This window comes from Mytilus galloprovincialis, chromosome 13 (genome assembly GCF_965363235.1).
Source record: "Mytilus galloprovincialis chromosome 13, xbMytGall1.hap1.1, whole genome shotgun sequence".
Taxonomy (NCBI): Eukaryota; Metazoa; Mollusca; class Bivalvia; order Mytilida; family Mytilidae; genus Mytilus; species Mytilus galloprovincialis.
The window spans coordinates 10,860,584-10,885,310 of NC_134850.1; the positions used below are offsets into that span (position 1 = coordinate 10,860,584).

At 32.7% G+C, this 24,727-nt stretch overlaps 1 protein-coding gene across 3 annotated transcripts in view; it reads right to left on the bottom strand.

Moving 5' to 3' along the window:
- Window positions 1–2,061: 2,061 nt before the first annotated feature.
- LOC143056713 (ATP-binding cassette sub-family F member 3-like) overlaps window positions 2,062–24,727 on the bottom strand; it is a 28,254-nt gene continuing 5,588 nt past the window's right edge. For all 3 annotated transcript variants that reach the window (XM_076229863.1, XM_076229865.1, XM_076229864.1), the window contains 15 exons: window positions 24,322–24,441; window positions 23,684–23,788; window positions 22,691–22,849; window positions 21,436–21,585; window positions 20,771–20,827; window positions 19,255–19,277; window positions 18,283–18,338; window positions 17,325–17,525; window positions 16,378–16,454; window positions 14,630–14,674; window positions 13,799–13,928; window positions 8,916–9,096; window positions 6,552–6,684; window positions 3,155–3,242; window positions 2,062–2,355 (listed from right to left, as the gene is read on the bottom strand). In XM_076229863.1, the coding sequence (XP_076085978.1) occupies window positions 2,203–2,355; window positions 3,155–3,242; window positions 6,552–6,684; window positions 8,916–9,096; window positions 13,799–13,928; window positions 14,630–14,674; window positions 16,378–16,454; window positions 17,325–17,525; window positions 18,283–18,338; window positions 19,255–19,277; window positions 20,771–20,827; window positions 21,436–21,585; window positions 22,691–22,849; window positions 23,684–23,788; window positions 24,322–24,441 (1,678 nt within the window). In that variant the 3' untranslated portion in view covers window positions 2,062–2,202. The remainder of the gene's footprint in view (window positions 2,356–3,154; window positions 3,243–6,551; window positions 6,685–8,915; window positions 9,097–13,798; window positions 13,929–14,629; window positions 14,675–16,377; window positions 16,455–17,324; window positions 17,526–18,282; window positions 18,339–19,254; window positions 19,278–20,770; window positions 20,828–21,435; window positions 21,586–22,690; window positions 22,850–23,683; window positions 23,789–24,321; window positions 24,442–24,727) is intronic.

Below are 24,727 nucleotides of genomic sequence, written 5' to 3' on the forward strand. Positions count from 1 at the left end.
TGAAGAATCTACATACACAGTTAGATTTGGTATATCAAAGAACCCCATTTATTCAATTTTTGATGAAATCAACCAAAGTTTAATTTTGGACCCCGATTTGGACCAACTTGAAAACTGGGCCAATAATCAAGAATCTAAGTACATTTTTAGATTCAGCATATCAAAGAACCTAACTGATTCATTTTTTGTCAAAATCAAACTAAGTTTAATTTTGGACCCTTTGGACCTTAATGTAGACCAATTTGAAAACGGGACCAAAAGTTAAGAATCTACATACACAGTCATGACAGTTAGATTCAGCATATCAAAGAACCCCAATTATTCAATTTTGATGAAATCAAACAAAAGTTTAATTTTGGACCCTTTGGGCCCCTTATTATGTTGGGACCAAAACTCCCAAAATCAAACCCAACCTTTCTTTTATGGTCATAAACCTTGTGTTTAAATTTCATAGATTTCTATTTACTTATACTAATGTTATTGTGCGAAAACCAAAATAATGCTTATTTGGGCCCTTTTTTGGCCCCTAATTCCTAAACTGTTGAGACCAAAACTCCCAAAATCAATCCCAACCGTTCTTTTGTGGTCATAAACCTTGTGTCAAAATTTCATAGATTTCTATTAACTTAAACTAAAGTTATAGTGCGAAAACCAAGAAAATGCTTATTTGGGCCCTTTTTGGCCCCTAATTCCTAAAATGTTGGGACCAAAACTCCCAAAATCAATACCAACCTTCCTTTTGTGGTCATAAACCTTGTGTTAAAATTTCATAGATTTCCATTCACTTTTACTAAAGTTAGAGTGCGAAAACTAAAAGTATTCGGACGCCGGACGACGACGACGACGCAGACGCCAACGTGATAGCAATATACGACGAAATTTTTTTCAAAATTTGCGGTCGTATAAAAAGGTAAAGAGGGCTGTTCCATAAAATCATTGAACCCAGGTTAGGCAACTTAAATTTGCCACTATTGGTGGGTGTGAAATATGGTGTTAAAGGATGAACTTAGTTGAGGTTTTGGAATTTGTGTTAAATGTTCCGACTCCTTGGTGTTTTTCCATACAATACAATGTAACATATTTTGCCCCCTAACACCCATTTATTATTTCATATAAGACTGAATAGCTCATGAAAAGTCATTTACCAAAATTTTAGAAGATTCTTGATTTTCTTTCTTTTGTTTTGAGACCCAAATAATACCTATGCAAGTATAAGGTAAAAGTCCAAGTCAGCTTTTTCCCGCCATATTTTAAATCTCAAATATCTCGAAAAGGAGGTCCATGACCTATCAATATTTTTAGCTTATCTTTATCCTTAATTGATGCTCTACCAGCTTATAGTATCAATTTAAATTTCTTAATTTCTTAATTTTTACCTAACCTCACCTAAGTACATCCTTAATGTGCTTGAAATGTATGCAGGACTCTAAATAAAGACAACAGTAGTATACCGCTGTTCGAAATTCATAAACTGGTTGAGAAAAAAATAAATTCGGGTTACAAACTAAAACTGATGGAAACACATCAAATATAAGAGGACGACGACACAACAGAAACACAACATTAAAATGTAACACACACAGAAAGGAACTGTAATATAACAATGGCCATTTTCCTTACCTGGTACAGGACTAAAATTGCTTCTATGTGTGGTCACTGTGTTTTTAAAGTGCCTTCCATGGGTACCATGAATGTTTTAATGGAACAGCCCCGACTATTATTATAACAAAATACTCTTAATTTAAGATGTAACCAATTTTTATTACAATTCATTTGTACATATATCAATGTATATGTATACACATACATTAAACAATGGGGACATATATGTCAGTGTGTATATATTTAGTACCTGAAAATCTGTCCACTTTTTGTCATGCAGTACATAATTAAGAATTTGAACAGGTTCCAATCTTTCCAAAAATTGACTGCCAAGAAGTAGCGTAATAGTGCAGAAAATGGCAATAAACACAAATCAACTGATCAATGTATCAAATAGCCCTTTGTGCCAGGTGAGCTTAAAAACATTAAAATCTTTCCGTCAAATAATCAACAACTAAGTAGGATAAGGATTTTAATCATGTGAAGAGATGTCAATTCTTCATTAGTTTCCCTCTTCTGCAGACTACCGTCTCCAAAAGTAAAAATAAATACTATCAAGTTCGATCGATCACAGAAAAAGTATCTAAAATACAGCCATTATCAACAGTTCATTTCTAACTCCTTCTCTACAATATGCTTGTATTCCTCGAAGCCTCCTTCTAATGTCCGAACCGTTCCTCCTTGGACAACCCATAATTCCTTGCAGATCATTCTTATCAAACGTTCGTCGTGAGAAACTAAAATGACACCTCCCTGAAAAAAAAAGCACAAAGTAAGAGTAAATTGTCATGTACTATTTATACTATACTTGCTAGTTTTTCAATTTTTTTATTGTAAAAAGATGGAACTACTTAGACCACTCGGTTAAGGTGATTTAAATCAAGTCATTAGAACAATATTTATTACCCTGTTGGTACTATCATGAGCAACACAAATGCCACATGTGGAGCAGGATCTGCTTACCCTTCCGGAGCACCCAAGATAGCCCCCGTTTTTGTGTTTCCCAGAATTTAGTTTTCTGTGTTGTGTTTTGTGTACTGTTGTTTGACTGTTGGGTCTTTTTCTTTCATTCCCCTTGCGTTGTAAGTTCATTTTCAACTAGAGTTTGAATGTCACTTTTAAATATCTTTTGCCTCTCATTACATATTCTTTAATTCCTGAAATTTCTGTGAAACTTACCTTGAATTTTAGTAGCACACCTTACCTTAAATTATAGTACTTATCATACCTCAAATTTAAGTTGCAAAACTTACCTTAAATTTGAGTAGCAAAACTTACCTTGAATTTGAGTAGAAACTTTACTTTAAATCTAAGAAGCAAAACTTACCTGGAATTTGAATAGTAAGCCATACTTTAAATTTGAGTAGCAAGAGATATACCTTAAATTTGAGTAGCATACCTTACCATAAATTTGAGTAGCAAAACTTACCTTGAATTTGAGTAGCGAACCTTACCTTAAATTTAAGAAACAAAATATACCATAAATTCAAGTTGCAAACCTTACCTTAAAATTGATTAGTAAACCTTGCCTAATTTGAGTAGTGAACCTTACCTTAAATTTGAGTAGAGCATGCCCAAGTGCATCAATGGTTTCCATGTCTAAATGATTAGTAGGTTCGTCAAGGATTAAAAAGTTTGGGCTAAAAAGAAAATTGATATACAAGATATTATTCACTTAAAATCAAAAACAAGATACATTGGGCAACTTTTCTGAAACAGACAATCTTTGACATTTTTTTTTACTTTGAATTGGAAAATCCGACTACCGGTAATTTCCTTCAGATGTTCATTAGACATATTAGATATCAAACTGCGAGATATTAGTTATTTAGGAGGAATTTGTCCATTTATAAAGGGATATAACTCAATAACATTGAAAGTGATGCCAACTATATCTTGATCTGTGTTTGGTGGTAATAAGCATTATTATCACTATTAATTGTTAACTTGTTCTCGTCCTGAACATAAATGAAATATTTGCCACTTAAGAAATAATTCATGGAAGCCATAGATTGTTGAACATTTACACATGGCCTGGGCTGTGATATTCGAATTTTATCCTGAGCGTTAGCGAGGGATAAAATAAACAAATATCACGGCCCAGGCCATGTGTAAATTTCCAACAATCTATGGCTTCCATGAATTATTTAGATTCTAATAGGACAAATACGGTCATTAAAAAACTGAAGCGAGAGTGGGTATGCTGTGTGTTTGGCTGTTCTTTTTTATTCCCTGCCTTATATAAAGCTCAAACATTCTAATAAATCTGTAGCTTGCATGGATTATTTCCTGAATAACCGCTAGAAAAAAATCTGTTTAATTCTTTTAATTCTCAAACCCAACATTTGCCATTTTTAATTTACATGTTTCTCTCGTAAGCTACCGTCAAATCCAAAGTTGACATTTCGTAACTAAGGAGCTGCCATGTTGACTTGCTGAAATCAGTAAATATGCGAATAATGCAATAGAATAGAAAACAAAACAAAACCTACCTCAAAAATCAATTTAAATACAATATCATATGAATTTCGATGGTTCACATAACAGAAAACTTTCAACTCTAGCGTTTTCATTTGTATGACGTCATGTTTTGAAATGACTTAAATTCTCCAAAAACATTAATAGACTTTCGCGGAATTTTATTTTATTTTTATCTTGTTGATTTCTCCGAGATCTTGTGCATTACTTCTTTTTATTATGCATCCGAATAGGAATAAAAGTTATTTTATCTTTTTTAATTGAAATTTTAAAACAATAATATCGGCAAAGGGTTTGAAAATAGGTTCCAATACATGTGGATTTACGTGGGAAGTTAATTGTAACAGCTATCATTATGTTTATCTTTGAGTCTGCGCTAAGTATAGATATATCGAGAATTTTATCACAGTGTTGTTTACAAAGCGAAAGAAGCATGTCATATTAGAATGGGTTTAAGCAACAAATAATCAATCAATCACGTAGGAAAATAAATCTCGTTGAGATGATCAACCATAATCTATAACTATGTATAATTTTGATAACATTTAATTGGTTGAGGCAAACTAAAGTTAGAGCATGGATATGGCAAATTGGAAATTTTGTTGTGAATGTTCTTGATACAAACCCTGTCAAATCGTCCTGAACATAAATGAAATATTTGCCACTTAAGAAATAATTCATGGAAGCCATAGATTGTTGAACATTTACACATGGCCTGGGCTGTGATATTCGAATTTTATCCTGAGCGTTAGCGAGGGATAAAATAAACAAATATCACGGCCCAGGCCATGTGTAAATTTCCAACAATCTATGGCTTCCATGAATTATTTAGATTCTAATAGGACAAATACGGTCATTAAAAAACTGAAGCGAGAGTGGGTATGCTGTGTGTTTGGCTGTTCTTTTTTATTCCCTGCCTTATATAAAGCTCAAACATTCTAATAAATCTGTAGCTTGCATGGATTATTTCCTGAATAACCGCTAGAAAAAAATCTGTTTAATTCTTTTAATTCTCAAACCCAACATTTGCCATTTTTAATTTACATGTTTCTCTCGTAAGCTACCGTCAAATCCAAAGTTGACATTTCGTAACTAAGGAGCTGCCATGTTGACTTGCTGAAATCAGTAAATATGCGAATAATGCAATAGAATAGAAAACAAAACAAAACCTACCTCAAAAATCAATTTAAATACAATATCATATGAATTTCGATGGTTCACATAACAGAAAACTTTCAACTCTAGCGTTTTCATTTGTATGACGTCATGTTTTGAAATGACTTAAATTCTCCAAAAACATTAATAGACTTTCGCGGAATTTTATTTTATTTTTATCTTGTTGATTTCTCCGAGATCTTGTGCATTACTTCTTTTTATTATGCATCCGAATAGGAATAAAAGTTATTTTATCTTTTTTAATTGAAATTTTAAAACAATAATATCGGCAAAGGGTTTGAAAATAGGTTCCAATACATGTGGATTTACGTGGGAAGTTAATTGTAACAGCTATCATTATGTTTATCTTTGAGTCTGCGCTAAGTATAGATATATCGAGAATTTTATCACAGTGTTGTTTACAAAGCGAAAGAAGCATGTCATATTAGAATGGGTTTAAGCAACAAATAATCAATCAATCACGTAGGAAAATAAATCTCGTTGAGATGATCAACCATAATCTATAACTATGTATAATTTTGATAACATTTAATTGGTTGAGGCAAACTAAAGTTAGAGCATGGATATGGCAAATTGGAAATTTTGTTGTGAATGTTCTTGATACAAACCCTGTCAAATTGTTCTCATTTTGAGATCTTTTCATTAATGGTTTGAAATGAGCCAAAACTTTACCTGAAAGATACTTTGCTACAGAATGTGAAATGTCTTTTGGGGTAACCCCTTTGGTCAAATCTATATGAGGGGGGATAGAAGGGGTCTTGATCCAAATCCCGGACTTGAAAAAACGAAATCCCGAGGTCCCGAATTTAAATAAAGCAAATCCTGACATCCCGAAATCTGAAAAAAAGATATCCCGGATCCCGAAAGGGTCGATCCCGAAATCCCGATCTTAAAAACACCCGATCCCGGAGACCCGATAAAGGTCCTATCCCCCCTCCTATATGCTAGCTGTATTGGATATCAATCAACTTTATGAATGCATATGTTAACCTATCTAGAGTTGAACAAATCTCTTTGCAAAGTCTGTAACTGTGTGGAAATTGAATTGATATTGTGATACTGACAAAAAGCCCCCTTTTAAATTCGTATTTATAAATGCTTTAAAATCAATCAAATTCTAACACATGTACATGCATATGTGCACGTTCATAAGGACGATGTCTATCCGACGCAACTCATTTATATTGTATTGATCTTTTATACAGAAATTATAATGTGGCATTGTTTTATTCTAGTTAGTGAAGTGTTGACCTATGACCTGCATTCTAATCAGACTGGTACCAAACTAAACTTACTTCTGCATACACAGTACAGCAAAAGCCACCCGACTTTTCTGTCCTCCAGATAAACTTGAAACGGGTCTCAAGACCAAATCCCCACTCACACCAAACTGACCTAGCTTGTTTCGATATAATTCTGAATTATTACCTGTAATTATAAAACATTTACACATTTATTTATTTATTTATATTCATATGCCAAAATCTAAATAAATAGCAATAACTAACTTTTAAAAAAAGTCTCAGTTTAAATAATTAAGATCATAAATCTCTTATAATGCAACTATTACTGTTGTATGAAGTTATGAACTAGTACACGTGTACATAGGTGCGAGATTTAATTATGTGCCCAAAATCTTTTAATATGCTAAAAATACCATGAATTCCTTTATGGTTTTTTTTTTCAAGTAATTTCAAACCTGCCAACTTTCACGATTTAGGCGTGTATTACACGATTTTGACCCTTTGTCACGATTGCACGATCGTGATCGTGAAAAACCCTCTAAAACACGATTTTGTGAAAATCTACACGAAAAATATGATGGTTCCAGATTTTGAACTGTGTCCAAGGAAGACAATCGTGTTCAGCCAATCAAATTCTATGTTTCTCATGATCAAATTAATCAGCCAATCAAAAACGTTTTCTCTCAAGATAATTCTAACATCCTAGATTTTGAACTTGTGTTGATTTCCTCTGTTTTTTTAAATCGTGAACATGGCAAATATTTTTTACCTGCAAGGTTCTTATACAGAATAAGAATAAAAGCATGACTGATTGACAAACTTCAATGATGCAGTACTACCATTAAGATAATAAATACAAGTGTATTTGTAACAAATGATATGTATTTAATTAAAATACCAAATCATTTAATGTACCATTCCTTATTTTTCACATGGACAAAACAAAAAACCCCACATGAGGAATCCCTTAAATGAGGGACTTCCCTTATATTTACTTCTGTGAAAAATAAAAATGAAAAATGTAGATTTTATAACTTAAAAATGGGAAATTCTGACATTATATTTAGAACCACTTTTCTAAATGTAGGGTCCAATTACTTTGAAAAATAAAGAAGATATACATGATATATTAGGCCAAGAACATACCAAAATTCTTGGACATGTGTTGACCATATTATACCAGATAGATCATAAGATGTATAATTCTTTGGGAAAAGTTTCTTCAAATAATATGAATATCAGAATATGTGCACATTGTTACTTAAAAAGTGGTTTTTAATGTCCTTACTTAATTGAAGGGATACCCCTAGGTGTTGTTCCCAACCTGATAAAGGTCTTTCTTTGTGCATAATTTTAAATTGGAAATTAGTCAACAATTATTTAATATCCTTACACATGAAATTAATTCCTGGTCTTGCAGCTACATGTTCATCTTTTCTACTGATATATAATAACTAGAATCATGCAAATAAACTTAAGAAAAAGGCTTGTAAGCTCATCTTACAAATATGACACTTTTTCTAGACCACAAAACAGCACACGCAAAATAGTCATTGCAAAAAATTTTAACCTTTGAAATTGTTGTCGCGCACTAAAACCCCCATGGGCACTTTCAAAACTTGGCAGGTATGTAATTTCTTGTTAAAATGTTGTTTGGTAAGAATATTATAGAATGATCACTACTGTAAAGCTAAAATATTCTCATTGATTATAAAGTTATATACTTAAAATAGCCATTTCAGCCCTTCACACAATTCTAATACAGTATGTGTCAAACTCTTCTGGTATCTGTTTAACAATAGGTCATACAGTGTTGTAGGTTTAGTCTGACTGAACAGAATTTTATCTGTCCAAAAAAAAAATCATTCACATAAGCTTTAAATGTTGTTTATTCTTTTTAAATGTCATGTTCAAATACACTGTGTTGTTTTATGATGATATTCATATTCTTGGCAGACCTGTGTCTATTTCAGCAGTCAGGTGTTTGACACATACTGCTAATATTTTTTCTATGTCAGATTGTATATTATAGGAAACTAAATGTATTCAAAGTATTAAATTTTCTAAGAACTTATTGTGTGAAAGGAGCCGCATCACGAAAGGATTTTCAGGGTATGCTTATTTACAAAACAATGAATCTTACTTCGTACCCTGAAAATTTAACTACATATGTGAAAATGTTTCAGGTTTGAAACGAGCTCTCATACATATCCAAGTTTATGACATGGACTGAGCTACAGAAGAAAACATTACCATTATCACCTATGGAAAATATTTTGCGCATATTGCCCCATATAACAGTTAAAACATAACAGCCAATAAATAAGTTAGATAACAGTAAAAAAATACCAATAAAGACATAACAGCCAAAAAATATCAATTAAGACATGACAGTTAAACTTCCTATCAACATACCAGGGAACTTTTCTGCCATCATTTCTAAAGATGTCTGATCCATTTCAAGTTGGTCGACGTGATGCTGACTGAAGTATCCTATACTGAGATTTCTATGGGTGTGGCATATTCCCGACGTCGGGGACAAGTCTCCTTGTAAAATTTTCAGTAAAGTTGTTTTACCAGCACCATTTTCTCCTACCTATAAATAATAATTTAATTTTGGATGTAATGCGTCTTCTGATTGGCTGACATCGTTTTGTTTTCAGATCATAGACATAATTTTACAACCGATTTTACATTGAACAGTATTTGGTCAATTTTTCGTTCTGTGTTTTGTGTAGTTGTTACAACTTTCTTCAATGGTAAATTGCTAGCTGTTACAATTCTCATCAAATGTGGTAAATTCAGTATTAATGGTTTGTGCTAGGTAGGGAGGGATGGGTAGATGGAGTAAAAAGAGGGGGGGGGGATTGGAAGGTCAGTAGAAAATTAAGGTAGATAGGAATATCTTGTGAAATCATTTTCCATAAAATCATGATTTTGTCAAATATTGGAAATCCCCTGGTTTTATTTATGTAGTGCATCAAACATTTTGCCCACTATTAATTCCCTACCTATCTTTTAATATAATTTCATTACTTACAAATCCATTTTTGAAAATCTTGTGAAATCCTTGTAAAATTTCCAGTAAAAAACCTTAAAAATGGTAATTCAAAATATGATGCATTGTGAATGAATCTTTTATAAAATTAGTTCAACCACAAATATACAATCATGAACAAAGGGAGATAACTCCAAAAACCTTTTTTTTTTTAAACTTTCTTTGCAAAAGACAATTCAATGTTTTAAATTATCAAAAAATTCTGAAATTGAAAAATGAAAGCAATTTTTTTGCTTTAGTGCTCACAAGCACTTTGATTAAAAAGTGGAGTTTGGATACTTTTTTTTTAACCTGTCACTTTTTAGCATCCAATATATAAATTTGCGAGATACTATATTGCTTATACCTTTGTTATACAAAAAAAAAATGGAAAAGAACAAAAACTGAAATGTTTTTAAAAACCATACAAATCAACATTTCTTCCATTTAAATTGATTATGAAATTTTACTATCCATTATCCAATATGGATTCATTATTATTCGTTGGATACAAATTGATGTGGTTTCATGGGGACAGGTGAGCTACAAATTTAAACGTTTGAAAATTACAAATTCCCTACAGGGTGGTATGTAAACTTAAACAACAAACCATGAAATCAAATATCCATGAAATTGCAAGTTTTACTCAACCCCAGAAAATAAATGAATCCTCATTAGTTAAAGTGCCTCAAATTTATGTTTTTTTTTAATGATAATTCATCAAAACACAGCTAGCCAAATTACGAGAGTATGAATGCCATTTACCGTCCAGATACAAAAGGTAATTTTCGAATACCATAAGCGTCAAATTGGTAATTTTATTGTGATTTAAAAATCCATATCACGATTTGTCAGAGGTCTCAAATAATTATTTGTTACTGCTATTTTTGGAAAAAAATTAATGTGATTTGTTAAGGCCAATTAAAATTAATTGATAGATTTTCATCCCCGCCCGCCCCTCTGAAATCTTCCCGCCCCGATTTTTTTTATTTTTGAAAAAAATATGATTTCCGGATTTTGTTCATTTCCGTTACCGGTAACCGTCGATAATTTCGCTTCATGTAAAACTTCCTATTTTAAAATACGGTTTTCGTATTTCTCAGAGTATAATTAGAGAAATTAAGGGTATTGCTAATATTCCAACAAAAAGACTAATAGAAATTTACCAAAGTCTTGTTTGTTCAACCATCACATATGCAAGCTGTGTTTGGCAGATTGGAAATTCAACAAACCTACACAAGTTGGATGAGGTTCAAAGACATGGCCTTGCCTTATGCCTTAATATGCCTTCAACTTCCAGCCTTGAAGTTCTTCAGATAATTGGTGGAGTCTTACCTTTAGAACTGAGAAGAGAAGAAATAGCAATTAGAGAATTGGCAAAAATTACCTCATCTTTTACAACAGTCCCAATTAAGAAAAAGCTAGAAAACTGGAAAACAGAATCTAATCCAGAAACTTACATCTCTCCAATTGGAAAAATGATACTACAGGCAGATGATATGAAAAAGGAAACATCAATTGAGGTAAATAATATTGAACAGCAATATGAATGTCGTGGCATGTGTGCAATAAGAAGGGCACCGGAGTACTGGACCACATTGGGAAGTTCCAAAACAAGAACCAGTGAACAAGCCATTGAAGGACAAAGACTTATAAAACAACAATTAGAAGAACTTCCTCCAAATACAACAGTGGCATTCACAGATGGCTCATGCATGGGAAATCCTGGGCCTTGTGGTGCAGGAGCCATTATATACAATAATGAAGAGGAGGAAACAATACAGTACCCTGTATCAAACAGAGGATCAATACTACTAGCAGAACTAGTAGCCATTAAACTTGTGCTGGAAAAAATAGACAATTATAATTACCGTAATGTTAAACAACTTAACCTATACTCTGACAGTCAATCCGCCATAGGCATTATAACCTTAAATTGGAAATCAGAAAATTATCTCAAAACCATACAAGAAATCAAAAACAGGAAAAAAAAAATGGAACAAAAAGGTTTTATTATCAACATCATTTGGACACCGGGGCACTCTGATATAGAGGGGAATGAACAGGCTGACCGTCTGGCAAAAGCAGCGGCAAAAGAGGCAGATAATAGGGAGGAAATGTCTTCAATCACGACAAAACAAGACATCAAACAAGCGGCGAGAACATCAGTCATTAAAAAATGGAAGACACAATGGGAATCTAGTGAGGTTGGGAGAAGATTTTTTAATCATCACCCAGATGCATAAAAAAAAATCAAACTCGACTTCCCATCAAAAAAACACTTCAATATACTAAACAGTCTCAGATCAGGATACTCCAAACTAAAGGGTTATCAACATTTCATTAACAGACATGTAGAAGACAACAAATGTACTTGCGGAGAAATAGAATCTGTAGAACATTTTTTATTATCTTGTGACAATTACAGTTTGGATAGAGAAAAACTCCGCCAGTCAATATATTTCATAACAGGAACACTTAATCTAGATTTAGAAGAATTACTTAACACTGAAGCCAGTGCAGACATACAATATGCAGTTTCCGAGTTTATAGACGATACTCAAAGATTTGATCATTTGTTTGTATAAATCAGTATCAACAGCGCCTACCTAAATTGAAGTGAAAGTACAAAGAGAAAATACAAACGTGATTAATGTATACAAACGCGCAAGTGACCAAAGTACATATGAGAAAATCAGTGTCAAGATGACGCATACTAAAGACTAAAGACTAAAGTATTCTTACTAAAATCATTAAGTCGATATATTCTGATCTATGATGACAACATCATTTACCGAGAATAGAGATTGATTACGAGAAGGGCATGAAATATTCGGGTTACGAGTAATATGCTGTGTCCAAAAACGCAAATCGCCGTATGTCACAAATGACACAAATGTTTGTGAATAAAACACCTTGGATTTATTTTATTTATACAATGACTTTGTGTCAAGAAATTTGAACTGTGAATGAAACCCAAAAGCGTAAGAATCGTGGAACACATTTGACTGGAATAAAGAAATTGACACAAGCATGAACTTTTTAGATTGGTGACGGTATATTGAGTTCAGAAAATCGACAAACATACGCATTTTTTATTTATTAATTTATAGCAAGCTCTTAGATTTAGATTTAGCCATGCCTTTCGTTTTTTGTAGAAAAACAGCAAACATCCTCTGTCACAATACCCACGATAGAGTCATTAAACAACTTTATGTTTTACATTGTAATTATATTTGCATCTTGCATACTAAGGAACAACCCTATTATTTCAACACTGTTTAAGTTTTCATTTTATTCTGTACTTATCGTACTCGTATTGCATACCAATGCATTTGCTTCATTTTATTAGGACAACAAAACATTGCTTAGAAAGCAAAATACATTTGATGGAGGTAGTCCAACTGAAGAGAGCATTTCTCCTCATTTCTGCTGTTTACTATAAAATAGGTATCTAAAGCGGCAATTACATGAATAACAGTGATTGCCAATCAGAGATATATATTTACGAATTTGAAAGCGGCACCAGCATATGGAGTATATGTGTCTCAATTGATACGTTACTCTAGAGCTAGCTCAAAGTACGTTGATTTGTTGAACGAGGAATACTGCTTTCTCAAAAGTTGATAAGACAGGGCTATGAATCAATCAAATTAAAGTCATCACTCAAGCAATTTTATGATCGCCATCATGAGCTGATTGGCCATTATGACAAAAGTGTGTCAGAAATCATATCTCAGTGATATTCTTCCTCAGTCATAATAACCTTCCATCATTACCGAACTGAACAAAGAAATAACATGACGGGAGCCTTATACGGTGCAGGAAATGCTTACGGAGCACCTGATTTCACTCCTGGTTTTTAGTGGAGTTCGTGTTGTTTCCTACTTATTATTTATAACTGTTGATGTAAATGTCTTTTGGTTTTATGAGTCTTTGGTTACTCCTTGGTTTTGATTGTTACTGTCTTATACAAGACACCTTATGGATGTATTTACATGATATAAGCTTATTATTACACTTGCATATATGAATAAACCGTGACCAGAAGGTTTCATATGAAATAAAATTTAAAAAATAAAATCCTCCCACCCGCCCCATTTTTTTAAAAAATTTGGATGAAAATCTACTGATTAATTTTAGTTGGCCTAAAAACAGTTGATTTTTTCATTGTCATGCACCAAACTGTTAACGTCATTTGGCAAGATTTTTTTACTAATATTTTTCATGAAGGTACCCCTATTATGACTCATTTACTTACAATACATATCCTAGATTCCATATCGGCATTGACACATATACTATTAAATATAACTTCATCTTTAGAGTAGTAGAATCCCACTTCATCCAACTGTAAAATTGGTGGAGATAGTCTTTCACATTCTGGAAATCTAAAAATAGAATTAGGCAATAATATTTAACTGATGTTCAAACTTTAAGACAACTTTTATGTGGTGCCATTAAGACTGCAATTATTGGTTTTTCTACGCATTTATTTTTGCATTTAATAGAATCAGCAGTATTTCTATTAGTGAGTTTTATAATCCTTACCATCAATTAGGTGATTAATATGAGACAAGTGATACCTGATGAGCCCCTAAATATTATTGGTATATGTTATATCAATAACTAATTATCATTATTTCTTCTGGTTATCAGATACAAATTTGCAGGAAATCAAATGATCCTTTTAAAAAGAGGAAATCAGATATTTATTTGTGGGAGATTGTATGCTGGGAAATCAGATACTAACTAGTGGGAAATTGTATGCTCATTAAGAGCCTAGAGGTAATCAGATACTAATTTGTGGGAAAGTGTATGCTCCATTAGAGGTAAACAGATACTAAATTGTGTGAAATTGTATGCTCCTTTAGAGGTAATCAGATAAAAATTTGCATGAAATCGCATGCTTCTTTATATTTTGGGAAAAATCATGCAAAAACTGAAAACTAGTATTAGGAACATTCCGCCATATCATTGAAGCTTTTAATCATTATAGTTATACCCCATTGTAAACCAAAATCGGTCCTTCTACGAAAGGAGAATAATGTCACGTGACCAATACTTATAATGTCATGTGATGAATACTTACCTAAAAGTGACAGTAGATACTTTTTCAACAGCTATTAATGGCGGTCTGGAATAAACAAAATAAGAATCGTGATTTAGATAGATAAAAATCATTTTTGATAAACGATATTTAACACATATAAATTGCAATCACGGTGTAGAAATTATCAGGGGTTAATTTTTTTTGTTACAGTTCACTAGCCCATGACTTATTGGTAGCAGTAGTCCTGTTGATATAACTGCTAGTCCAGCAAATCAAACCGTCGAGTCAGCTTGATATTTTCTTCTGATTCAAATTTCAATCCTGTAAGACTTAGGCACAAAGACAATCATTGTTAAAATGTGTCTTAGTCACAAAGGCAATCATTGTTCAAATGTGTCTTAGTCACAAAGACAATCATTGTTAAAAAGTGTCTTAGTCACAAAGGCAATCATTGTTAAAATGTGTCTTAGTCACATAGGCAATCATTGTTAAAATGTTGGCATCATCACAATGCCTTAATAATTGACATTAAAACAACATTAAAACAAGAGGATGTCACAACGACAGCAAACCGGATTTATTAACATTTATTTGTGTCCTGGCAATATCACAAGAACCATAACTGATGAATGCTGAAAGTGAAAATCGTCAATATCAAATTTGACCTCCATTTTGTAGTCAGTATCAACATATTAAAATTTGAAAAGCTTAGATTGAATGGTTCATTAGTAAATGCAACAACGTGAATGGAAATGCCATTTTACGATCTTTCAAGAACCATAACTCCTGAACGGTAAAAGTCAAAATCGTCATTATTGAACTTGACCTCTATTTTGTCATCAGTAACAACATATAAAAATTTCAAAAGCTTTGGTTGAATGGTTTATGAGAAAATGCATAGACACGACTGGAAACACCATTTTTCAATCTTTCAAGAACCATAACTCCTGAACGGTAAAAGTCAAAATCGTCATTATTGAACTTGACCTCCATTTTGTCATCAGTAACAATATATTAAAATTTTTGGAAGCTTTTGTAGCACAGTTCATGCGTAAATGCACGGACACGACTGGAAACTCCATAATTCAATCTTTCAAGAACCATAACTCCTGAACCCTAAAAGTCAAAATTGTCATTATTGAACTTGACCTCCATTTTGTCATCGGTAACAACATATTAAAATTTGGGAAGCTTTGGTAGAACAGTTCATGCGTAAATGCACGGATACGACTGGAAACTCCATTTTTCAATCTTTCAAGAACCATAACTCCTGAACGGTAAAAGTCAAAATCGCCATTATTGAACTTGACCTTCATTTAGTTGTCAGTAACAACATATTAAAATTTTAAAAGCTTTGGTTGAACGGTTCATGAGTTAATGCACAGACAACATTTGATTGCCGCCCGCCCACCCGACAGTCCGGTCGCCCGCCGTACATCCCCAAATCAATAACCGACACCGGTTAATGAATCATATTGGAGTGTTACATTTAAATTAAGTAGACGTATACATTTGGTATTGGTACAATATTGAAACAAACAGAACATTCACTGCTCTTTTAATTTTTAGCCTCAAATTTGTCTGGGAGTTTCAAAAGGAAAAGACACTTCTTCCTGTCATTTTGAAGTAGTGCGAGCCCTGTTAATTTCTGATTCTGAAGTAGTCAACCTCAGAAAGTCTCTTTTCTTTTTAGTTAAACCGTTTAACCTCTTCACCTTGCCAGAGTCTCCCCCCGCCCAATGATTCTGAAGTAGTGTAAACCCTGAGTGATTGAAATAAATACTTACAATTTTTCTAATATTTTCAGTTTACTCTGTACAGATGCAGCTCTGTTGGCATTATATCTAAATCTATCAATGAACACCTATAATGAAGAAAATAAATTAAGAATGTTTTTTTTTGTATTTTTTCTAATGTTGTGCTATAACACCACTTTCCCAGGTTTGGGGAGGATTAAGCACTTACAAACATGTTAAACACCCCCAAATTTTTTTGGCCTGTCCCAAATCACGTGTCTATATCAACTGCTTGTTGTCAGTCTGTTGGTTATTGTTTTTAGCATTAATCATTCTCTTTTGAATTGATTTACATTTTGTCATTAGATAGATATAAGAAGCTGTGGTATGAGTGCCAACCAGACAACTTGCCATCCAAAACTCAATTTGTAAAAGTAAACCATTCTAGGTCAAAGTACGGTCTTCAACACAGAGCCTTTTATATTTACTATATATGGTATGCTTTTTCTCATTGTTGGACACTAATTAATGACCTATAGTTCACATCCTGGTCCTTTGGTCTCGGTTGAATATCAGTCGGATTGGCAGTCATACCTCATCTCTTTACAGAGTTTGCAAAATCTTTTTTCCCCTGGTGGTCCTTGAAGAAAATCTACTGGTCCTCACTATTAATTCTATTGAAAAATACTAAAATTTTGTCAGTCCTACGCAAAATTTTGTTGGTAAAATCTTGAGGACCGATACTTTTCCCGAACTCTGTCTTTATTCAGTGGTTGGCAATCATACCACATCTCTCTAATCAGTGTTCTCCCAAAGATTTTTAGATAGCACCAGTTTTTAACAGATTTTACCAATAAACGATTTTTGACTGAAAATTATAGCATCTTTGAACAGGAATATATAGGACCATGCAAAGACTGATATTATAGAACTGTGGATCTATGGTGCTTTAAGGGCCTGGGAAGAACACAGCCTTATTTCTATACTCTCTATCTTACTTGTAGATGTTCTCTGTATTGCACTTGTGCCTCGTATTCTTTCTGTTGGTTTATAAGTCTCTGCTCCCGTGTTTTATGAAAGATGTCGTAGTTACCTCGGTATGTTTCTATCAACCGATTGTTCAAGTATAAAATGTCTGTAGATATTGCGTTAAGGAACATTCTGTCGTGAGATACGACTAACATAGTAGTTTGCCATTTCTGAAAAAGAAAATATACACTGTATTTAAATATAGCACTGAAAGAAATTATACACTGTATTTAAATATAGCACTGAAAGAAAATCTATACAAATGGAGTATTGTAAACACTTGAAATAACCTGTGTTGATACAATTAACTTGCAATGGTAATACTTAACTCTAAAATATCTGTCTTTTAAGCTGACCTTGAATGACAAACCAGCAGCTGACAAGCGGAACAGGAAAAAAAGTTAAATGTTTATACTAAGTACTTAAACTGCTGCTGTTTTGGTTAACTACAAACAACATACTGTGGATTCATTATTATTCATTGGATACCATTTTTAGTGGATTTCTAAGGTACAGAGGAACAATAAATCTAAATGTTCAATGAAATACTACTCTTTAAAAGGAATAAATGCAGACTTCGGCAAAATATCAAAGTTTTCCATAATCCATGAAATTTGGTGTCCATGAAATTAAATGAATCCACAGTTACAGCAACTAGCAAGAAGAACAATAGCTAAGTGCTAAAATGGTTAAAATAATAACATGTACGTCATGCATGATGTAACTACCACATAGCTGCTCATTTAAAAATGTTCTTACATCAACTTTCACAATGGAGAAAAGCTATATAGAGTTGAAACTGATTTTCTTCATATTACATATTTAACATGCAGATGGTACATTTGTGTATATTTTTTTTCTCCATAAAGTTAAATTTCTGACAAAAAAAGTCCAAACTGTAATATTAATTATACTTATATACAATACCTGTAAATAATTTTCCAACCAGATTATGGCTTTCATGTCCAACATGTTTGTAGGTTCTGGAAGTAAACAGTAAACATATTGAAATCTCCATTTAATTAGAAAGGGGGGAGGGAGATCCTGGCTCAAGGGAGATTACCCTATAAATTAATAAGGTATTTTCTGACGTCAGACACGCGAAGCAATGAATGTTTTTAATTTGATAGAAGTTTTTGTGATTTTTTGTAAAATTGTTTGTTTGAAAATTGTAACACAGTGACGACTGCAGTACCAATATTTTGACTATTTTATTTATTATGTCTGTTTTGTTCACGCATCGTTGTAAATAAAACGAAATTTGATGAGACTGTCGTAAAAGTGAGAGGTTTAGCGCTAAAAAACCTGGTTCAATCCACCATTTTCTACATTTGAAAATGCCTGTACCAAGTCAGGAGTACAATTCGTTAGATGTGTTTTGTCATTTGATTTTGCCATGTGATTAGGGACTTTCCGATTGAATTTTCCTCGGAGTTCAGTATTTTTGTGATTTTACTTTTTGTTAGGATTACAAAAACTGTGTCAGATTAATTTTTGCCAATATAAAAATTTGCTTTATAAATGTTGATATCATAATATTTGTAAAAAGCTTTTCTTCACATGTGCATCTATTTTACAATTACAATAATAAATGAATACATATATTTCTTAATTTACAGTCACAGTTGATTAACATTTTACTCGCTGAATTGAAGACCTGTTGGTGACCTTCTGTCTGTTCTATAGTCAGGTTGTTGTCTCTTTGACACATTCCCCATTTCCATTCTCAAGTTTACAATGATCCAATCTTAAACAATGACAATTATTAACTTCAATACGTTATACTTCAAGATTGTTCTGTTCTGAATATGAATAAAATGTTGCTGACTAGAGAAGAAACAATCAATATCAGATACAAACTCTTTCAATTTTGGAGTAAGAATAGTTGCTATAACTTACCGTCAAGTAACAACAGATCTGGTCTGAAAAATTAAAGAAAATAATACAATAGATAATATATACATATTAACAACTTATCTTAAGGGAGTTCGCTTGTCAGTTTCAAAGTAATTAACTTTTCAAAACACTAGTTTTTATTGATAAGGAATTAATAAAGAAAGCAAAAAAGCAACAAAAAAAATACAGGTTACCGTGCTTGTTTTCGAGATATTAGCCATTGAAATTTTGGCGGGAAAATATTCTCTCTTGACTTTTCATAGCTTTATCATTGACAGGTTGAAGTTCTCAAAAACTGTTAAAAAGTAATAAAAATTTTATAAGACTTTTACAGATGGCTTATCATTATACATGTAAAAGATTTACAAAAAGAAAAATGGGGGTCACCGGGCAAATTTTTTCAAGGCATTCAAGTGGATAAAACCAGAGGATTCCGAAAATCTGACAAAAAATCCAAAACATGACAAGCCAGCTTCCTTAAATAAATATATTCAGACTTAATATATGATATTTGAATAGTACAAAGGTAAATTGCAGGATTTTTAAATAGAATGTCCATAGTCGTGGATTCCCCACTTGCACTATCATCATGATCATGTGGGGCATGAAAAAAAGCTAATATATAGTTAATAATTTGCTCTTTGTTTACAGCTAATTTCCTAATACTTGTTGAGTAAAATTTTGGTTTGCTTGCTTGCTTTGTTTGTATAAATGTTTATTCAAGCTTTGCGAGTAAGGTTGACATCTTCAAACAATATATACAGGCATAGTTAAACCTGTATATATTATATTTAATCTTGAATCTCAGGGCAGAAGGGTGCTAGTTTTCTGAAAGGGCACTATAGTGCAATAACCCAAATTGTAAGGGCACTGTTTGGCATTCTTTTGCTTTGGAGGGCAGAAGGGCGGGGGTAAGGGCACCAAAGGTGGGACACCCTTCTATTTAGGGCAGGCGGGAAAACTGTGGATGTTATCCCATTATAAATGTACTATATACAAACAAAGCAAGCAAGTGAACCAAAATCTTGCTCTACATGCATCAGGAAATTAGCTGTAAACCTGTAGTACATCCTTGTCATTAGTGTCTAGTCAATAGTTGCTCATTGCTCCTTATTCTTACAAGGGGGTCTCATTGGGGGGTTCCGATCCCGGATCCCGCTTACTGTTTTGTCAGATTCCCGTATCCCGCTTACACCATGTACGTAAGCAATTATCATTTTTTTTTCATTTCCCGGGTCCCGCTAGACCTCATTTCCCGTTTTCACGACACAATAATTTGACATTCCCATGTCACGTTTACCAAAAATCGGCAATCCCGCATCACGCTTAGACCCCAATGAGACCCACATACAAAGTTAGACATTAAGAATTTTTTTTTAATTAGAGTCACAAGTCTTCACAAAATACTATTTTACTTACAAGCCCCCCAAAAATTAGTCTCTTGTCAAATAAGTGAAGCATTTTACTGGGATTTTTATTGTAGTAAATCCTGAATACTGGTGTGGTAGATAATACTTACTTTGTAAACAGAGCTCTTGCCAGAGCCAATCTCATTCTCCAACCACCAGAAAATTCCCTGAAAAAAGTATTGTCATTTAATTTGCTGCGGTTCCTGATCACAGTGGATTCATATAAAAATGTATAATTTTGTAGATGATTAATATCTTGGCCTTGACAAAATTTGCATATCTTCCTTTTGAAAATTTGAAAATCATTGAACATTAAAATTCATGGTTCCCAATGTCAACAAAATCAATGAAAAATTGGTATCCAAAGAGTATTAATGAATCCAGTCTCTGAAGAATTCATTTTAGTGGAATTTCGTGGGAATAGGTAAAGAACAAATTGAAATGTTTTTTTTTCTATGGTCGGGTTGTTGTCTCTTTGGCACATTCCCTATTTCCATTCTCAATTTTATCTATAAAGAATAAAATTCATAAATGATTAACATTGTGTGGAATGGAGATAAGTCCAACAGTTTTATACTAGGAACAATATTTGCATATAAAACCATATCAGTTTGTTTTATGTTACATCAGACTTTATAGAGACTTTTAACCATCCATTTTTACAGCACTTTACAAAATAAGGCTTTCAAATAAGTTTAATAGGGTAGGCATTACTATTAAGGATAGGTAGGAAAATAAAAAACATAAATGTATTCTTGGAGGCCTTAATACTAACTTTGTAGTTTGTCCCTGCATCTTTGGTGTGAATCCCAGACCAGCTAGGATTACTGCAGCTTTAGCTGGAGCTTTGTCGGCCTCCATGGCCTCTAGTTGTTGGTATATCTCACTTAGTCTGGTTGATACACCAGCATCTGTTTTGGTGGGACTGAAAAATAGCAACATACAATCATAAATATACACCTAATGGTGTTGAAAGGGGTGTTAAACACAAATCAATCAATCTTTTGGTTTAAGTTAGTTTGTTTGCAAATCAGTCCTTATTACACTCATCAGTTTAAGATTATAGGAAAGCAGAATTCAGAAAAAAGTATTGGCAATGTAAGGTGAACAGTATTTCTGCATGCTTCATGGTAAATGAGTTATATACAAGTTTGTTTTGACATCCAACATTCTGAATGTACCTGTCCAAGTCAGTAGCCTGTACTTCAGTGGTTGCCGTTTCTTGCCGTGTTTCATATTTGTTTTTCATCATTCTTTTGTGCATAAATCAGGCCATTGTTTTTCATGTTTGAATTGTTTTATCATTGTCATTTCAGGGCCTTTTATAGCGGTATGGGCTTGCTCATTGCTGAAGTCTGTACGGTGACCTATAGTTGTTTCTGTGTTATTTGTCTCATAGGCAATCATACCACATCTTATCTTAATATTTAAACAAGATTGTTTTCAATATCTCGAATCGGGTAGAGAACATGAAACATTGAAGGATAAGAAATTGATGTAAGAAGATTAGTTCTTATAAGAGAAAAATAAAACATGTTAATCCATAAATATTATATCAATCTGAACAAACAAAGATTAATAACAAGTTGATGAGTGATGAATGTGAAAATTTCACACATGGCCATTATTTGTTATATATAAGCAATGAACCTGAAAATGCATCACAAATAATAACATGTTCTCATGAAGCTTGATCCAAATTTTATCAAGCTCTGCAACTCATTTTACCAAAAGTTGTTATGAGTAATTTTTTTTTATCTTAATTAAGATATGCATATTTCAGTATAACTCCAGTTTGTCTAGTTTCCACAGGTGGAGCAGGATCTGCTTACGGTTTTCAAGGGCCTGATACCATCCTTCTATCACTTGTCTGTCTTTCTTTTTTAGCAATGGCATTGTCTGTTTCTACCTGTGAGTTTAGTGTTCCTTAGGTTTCTTCTGTCTTTTTTAGAACATATGAATTGGTGAAGGTAAACAAGATTTATTATTACACAATCAATTCAATGTTTGGAAAATATATTATTTTTTACCTAGAACTTAATGTGGCATTTATTTCTTTTTCTTCTTTCAACAATCGATTTCTTTCTTCGTCACATTCTAACACACTGTCTAAAGCAATCATTTGGTCACCAACCACTTCTTGTTCTACGTGAAGTATGGATATATGTGATGGAATCTTTAAATGACCTCTGTAATATAAACAGTAGATATATTTATTAAGGTGGTAAACAACACAACAGTGAGATAACTGTTTAAAATCAGCAAAACATTTAAATTATTTTTTTTCATAATTTCAGGCACGTTTTTACATCTACAGCTAATTTTCTAATGCATGTAGGGTAAGACTTTGGTTAGCTTGCTTGCTTGGTTTGTATACTGACAATTTTAATTAAGATAACTTTCAATCAAATTTAATATAATATGTACTGCTTTAATAATGCATGCCTATATGGTTTGATGTCAATCTTAATTACAATGCTTGAGCTAACATTTATACAAACAAAGCAAGCAAGCCAGCCATATTTTTACTCTACAAGCATTAGGAAATAAGCTGAAAAAATTTGAATTCTATGGATTTAAATAAAAATCCCAACCTTATATACAAGTAAGTTTTTTGAGAAAATTAAGGGGAGATAATTTTTTACATATCTAATCCCACATTTCTGCACAAGTCTTAATTCAAAAGCCTCTGGTCTTGTATGATTTTTTATTTTAGTTCATTTATATGTTTTGGAGTTTAGTATGATGTGTATTTTCACTGAACTGTCATAAATCTCCTCAAATTTTCTGGCTTTTAAATTTTGTGTCCAGAGCATTCTTCATGAAGGTAGTAATGTGCTTCAGATGCAACTTAGTCCACTATTGTATTTTTATTTGGGTTCATTTTGCTGTGTGTACTGTGATGTTTTACTTTTTTTGTAATATTACTGCTTTTTCTTATCGTTTTTAGCCAAGGTGTCTTTTTTTAGTCAATTTTTTTTATTGGCCTTTGTTATTTCTACCACTTAATCCCTGACTATTACCTTGACAATAATTTGAGGAGAGTTGTTTTACCCAATCCATTTCTGCCTACAAATCCATATCTTCTACCAGACAACAATTGTATAGATGCTCCTTTTATAAGTTGTCTGAAAAAAAGTTTAATTTACTATTAATTATTTTCTAATTTTTGTAATACTGAAATCTTTTATTCTGAGATTCAGATTTTAGTTCAAAGCTTTTTCTTTAATTCAGAGTAAAAAGTTTGGACGTCTCGTCATGAAAACTAATCTCTTGAGGTGAATATCTGTTAATCCAAATTCTCTCCACATCTTATTTTAGTCCCAGATCACAAGAGTTTAACCTGAAAAATTATGCTTTTTATATTTTAATTTTTTTTTCTTTCAAATTGCCTCAATATCCTAGTGGAAACCATGAAAAATATAGGTATAATAAGTTGGACATTCAGTCATGCTTATCATAGCTAAACTTGTAATAAACAAGTATTCTGTGAGTATTTCATGGCAATACATATATAGTCACCTACTTCATTTGGCTTTGAACTTTCAGCAAATTCATATTTGTGTTTTGGTTATATTTAGCCATGGAGAATAGGTAATACCCCCACTTTCAGGGGGAAAGGGGGAGGGGTGTTTATTAATAATATTTATGTTGTACTCACTTTTCACCAAATGATATATCGAAATCGTCAATTTTAATATCCAAAGATCTGTTTTGACCAGAGGCATCAAATTTGGTATCTTTTCTGTTGAACTGCTGACTTGCACTGGCCATTTCCTCTCTGAAAAAGCGAGGTTACAGTTTGAATATGTCATTAAGTATATATCTTATATTTGTTATTCAATAAACTGAACAAGAATGTGTCCCCAGTACAATGCAGTACAAGGATGCCCCATTGGACATCAGCTTCATCAAAAACTACCTTGACCAAAAACTTTAACCTAAAGAAGTGAAGTAAAATTATATTTCAGAAAATTATAATGGATTCAAATTATATGAATCTTTAGATTGATTGATTGGTGTTAAATGTCCCTTTCAACACTATTGTGATTTTTTGTGGCAGTCAG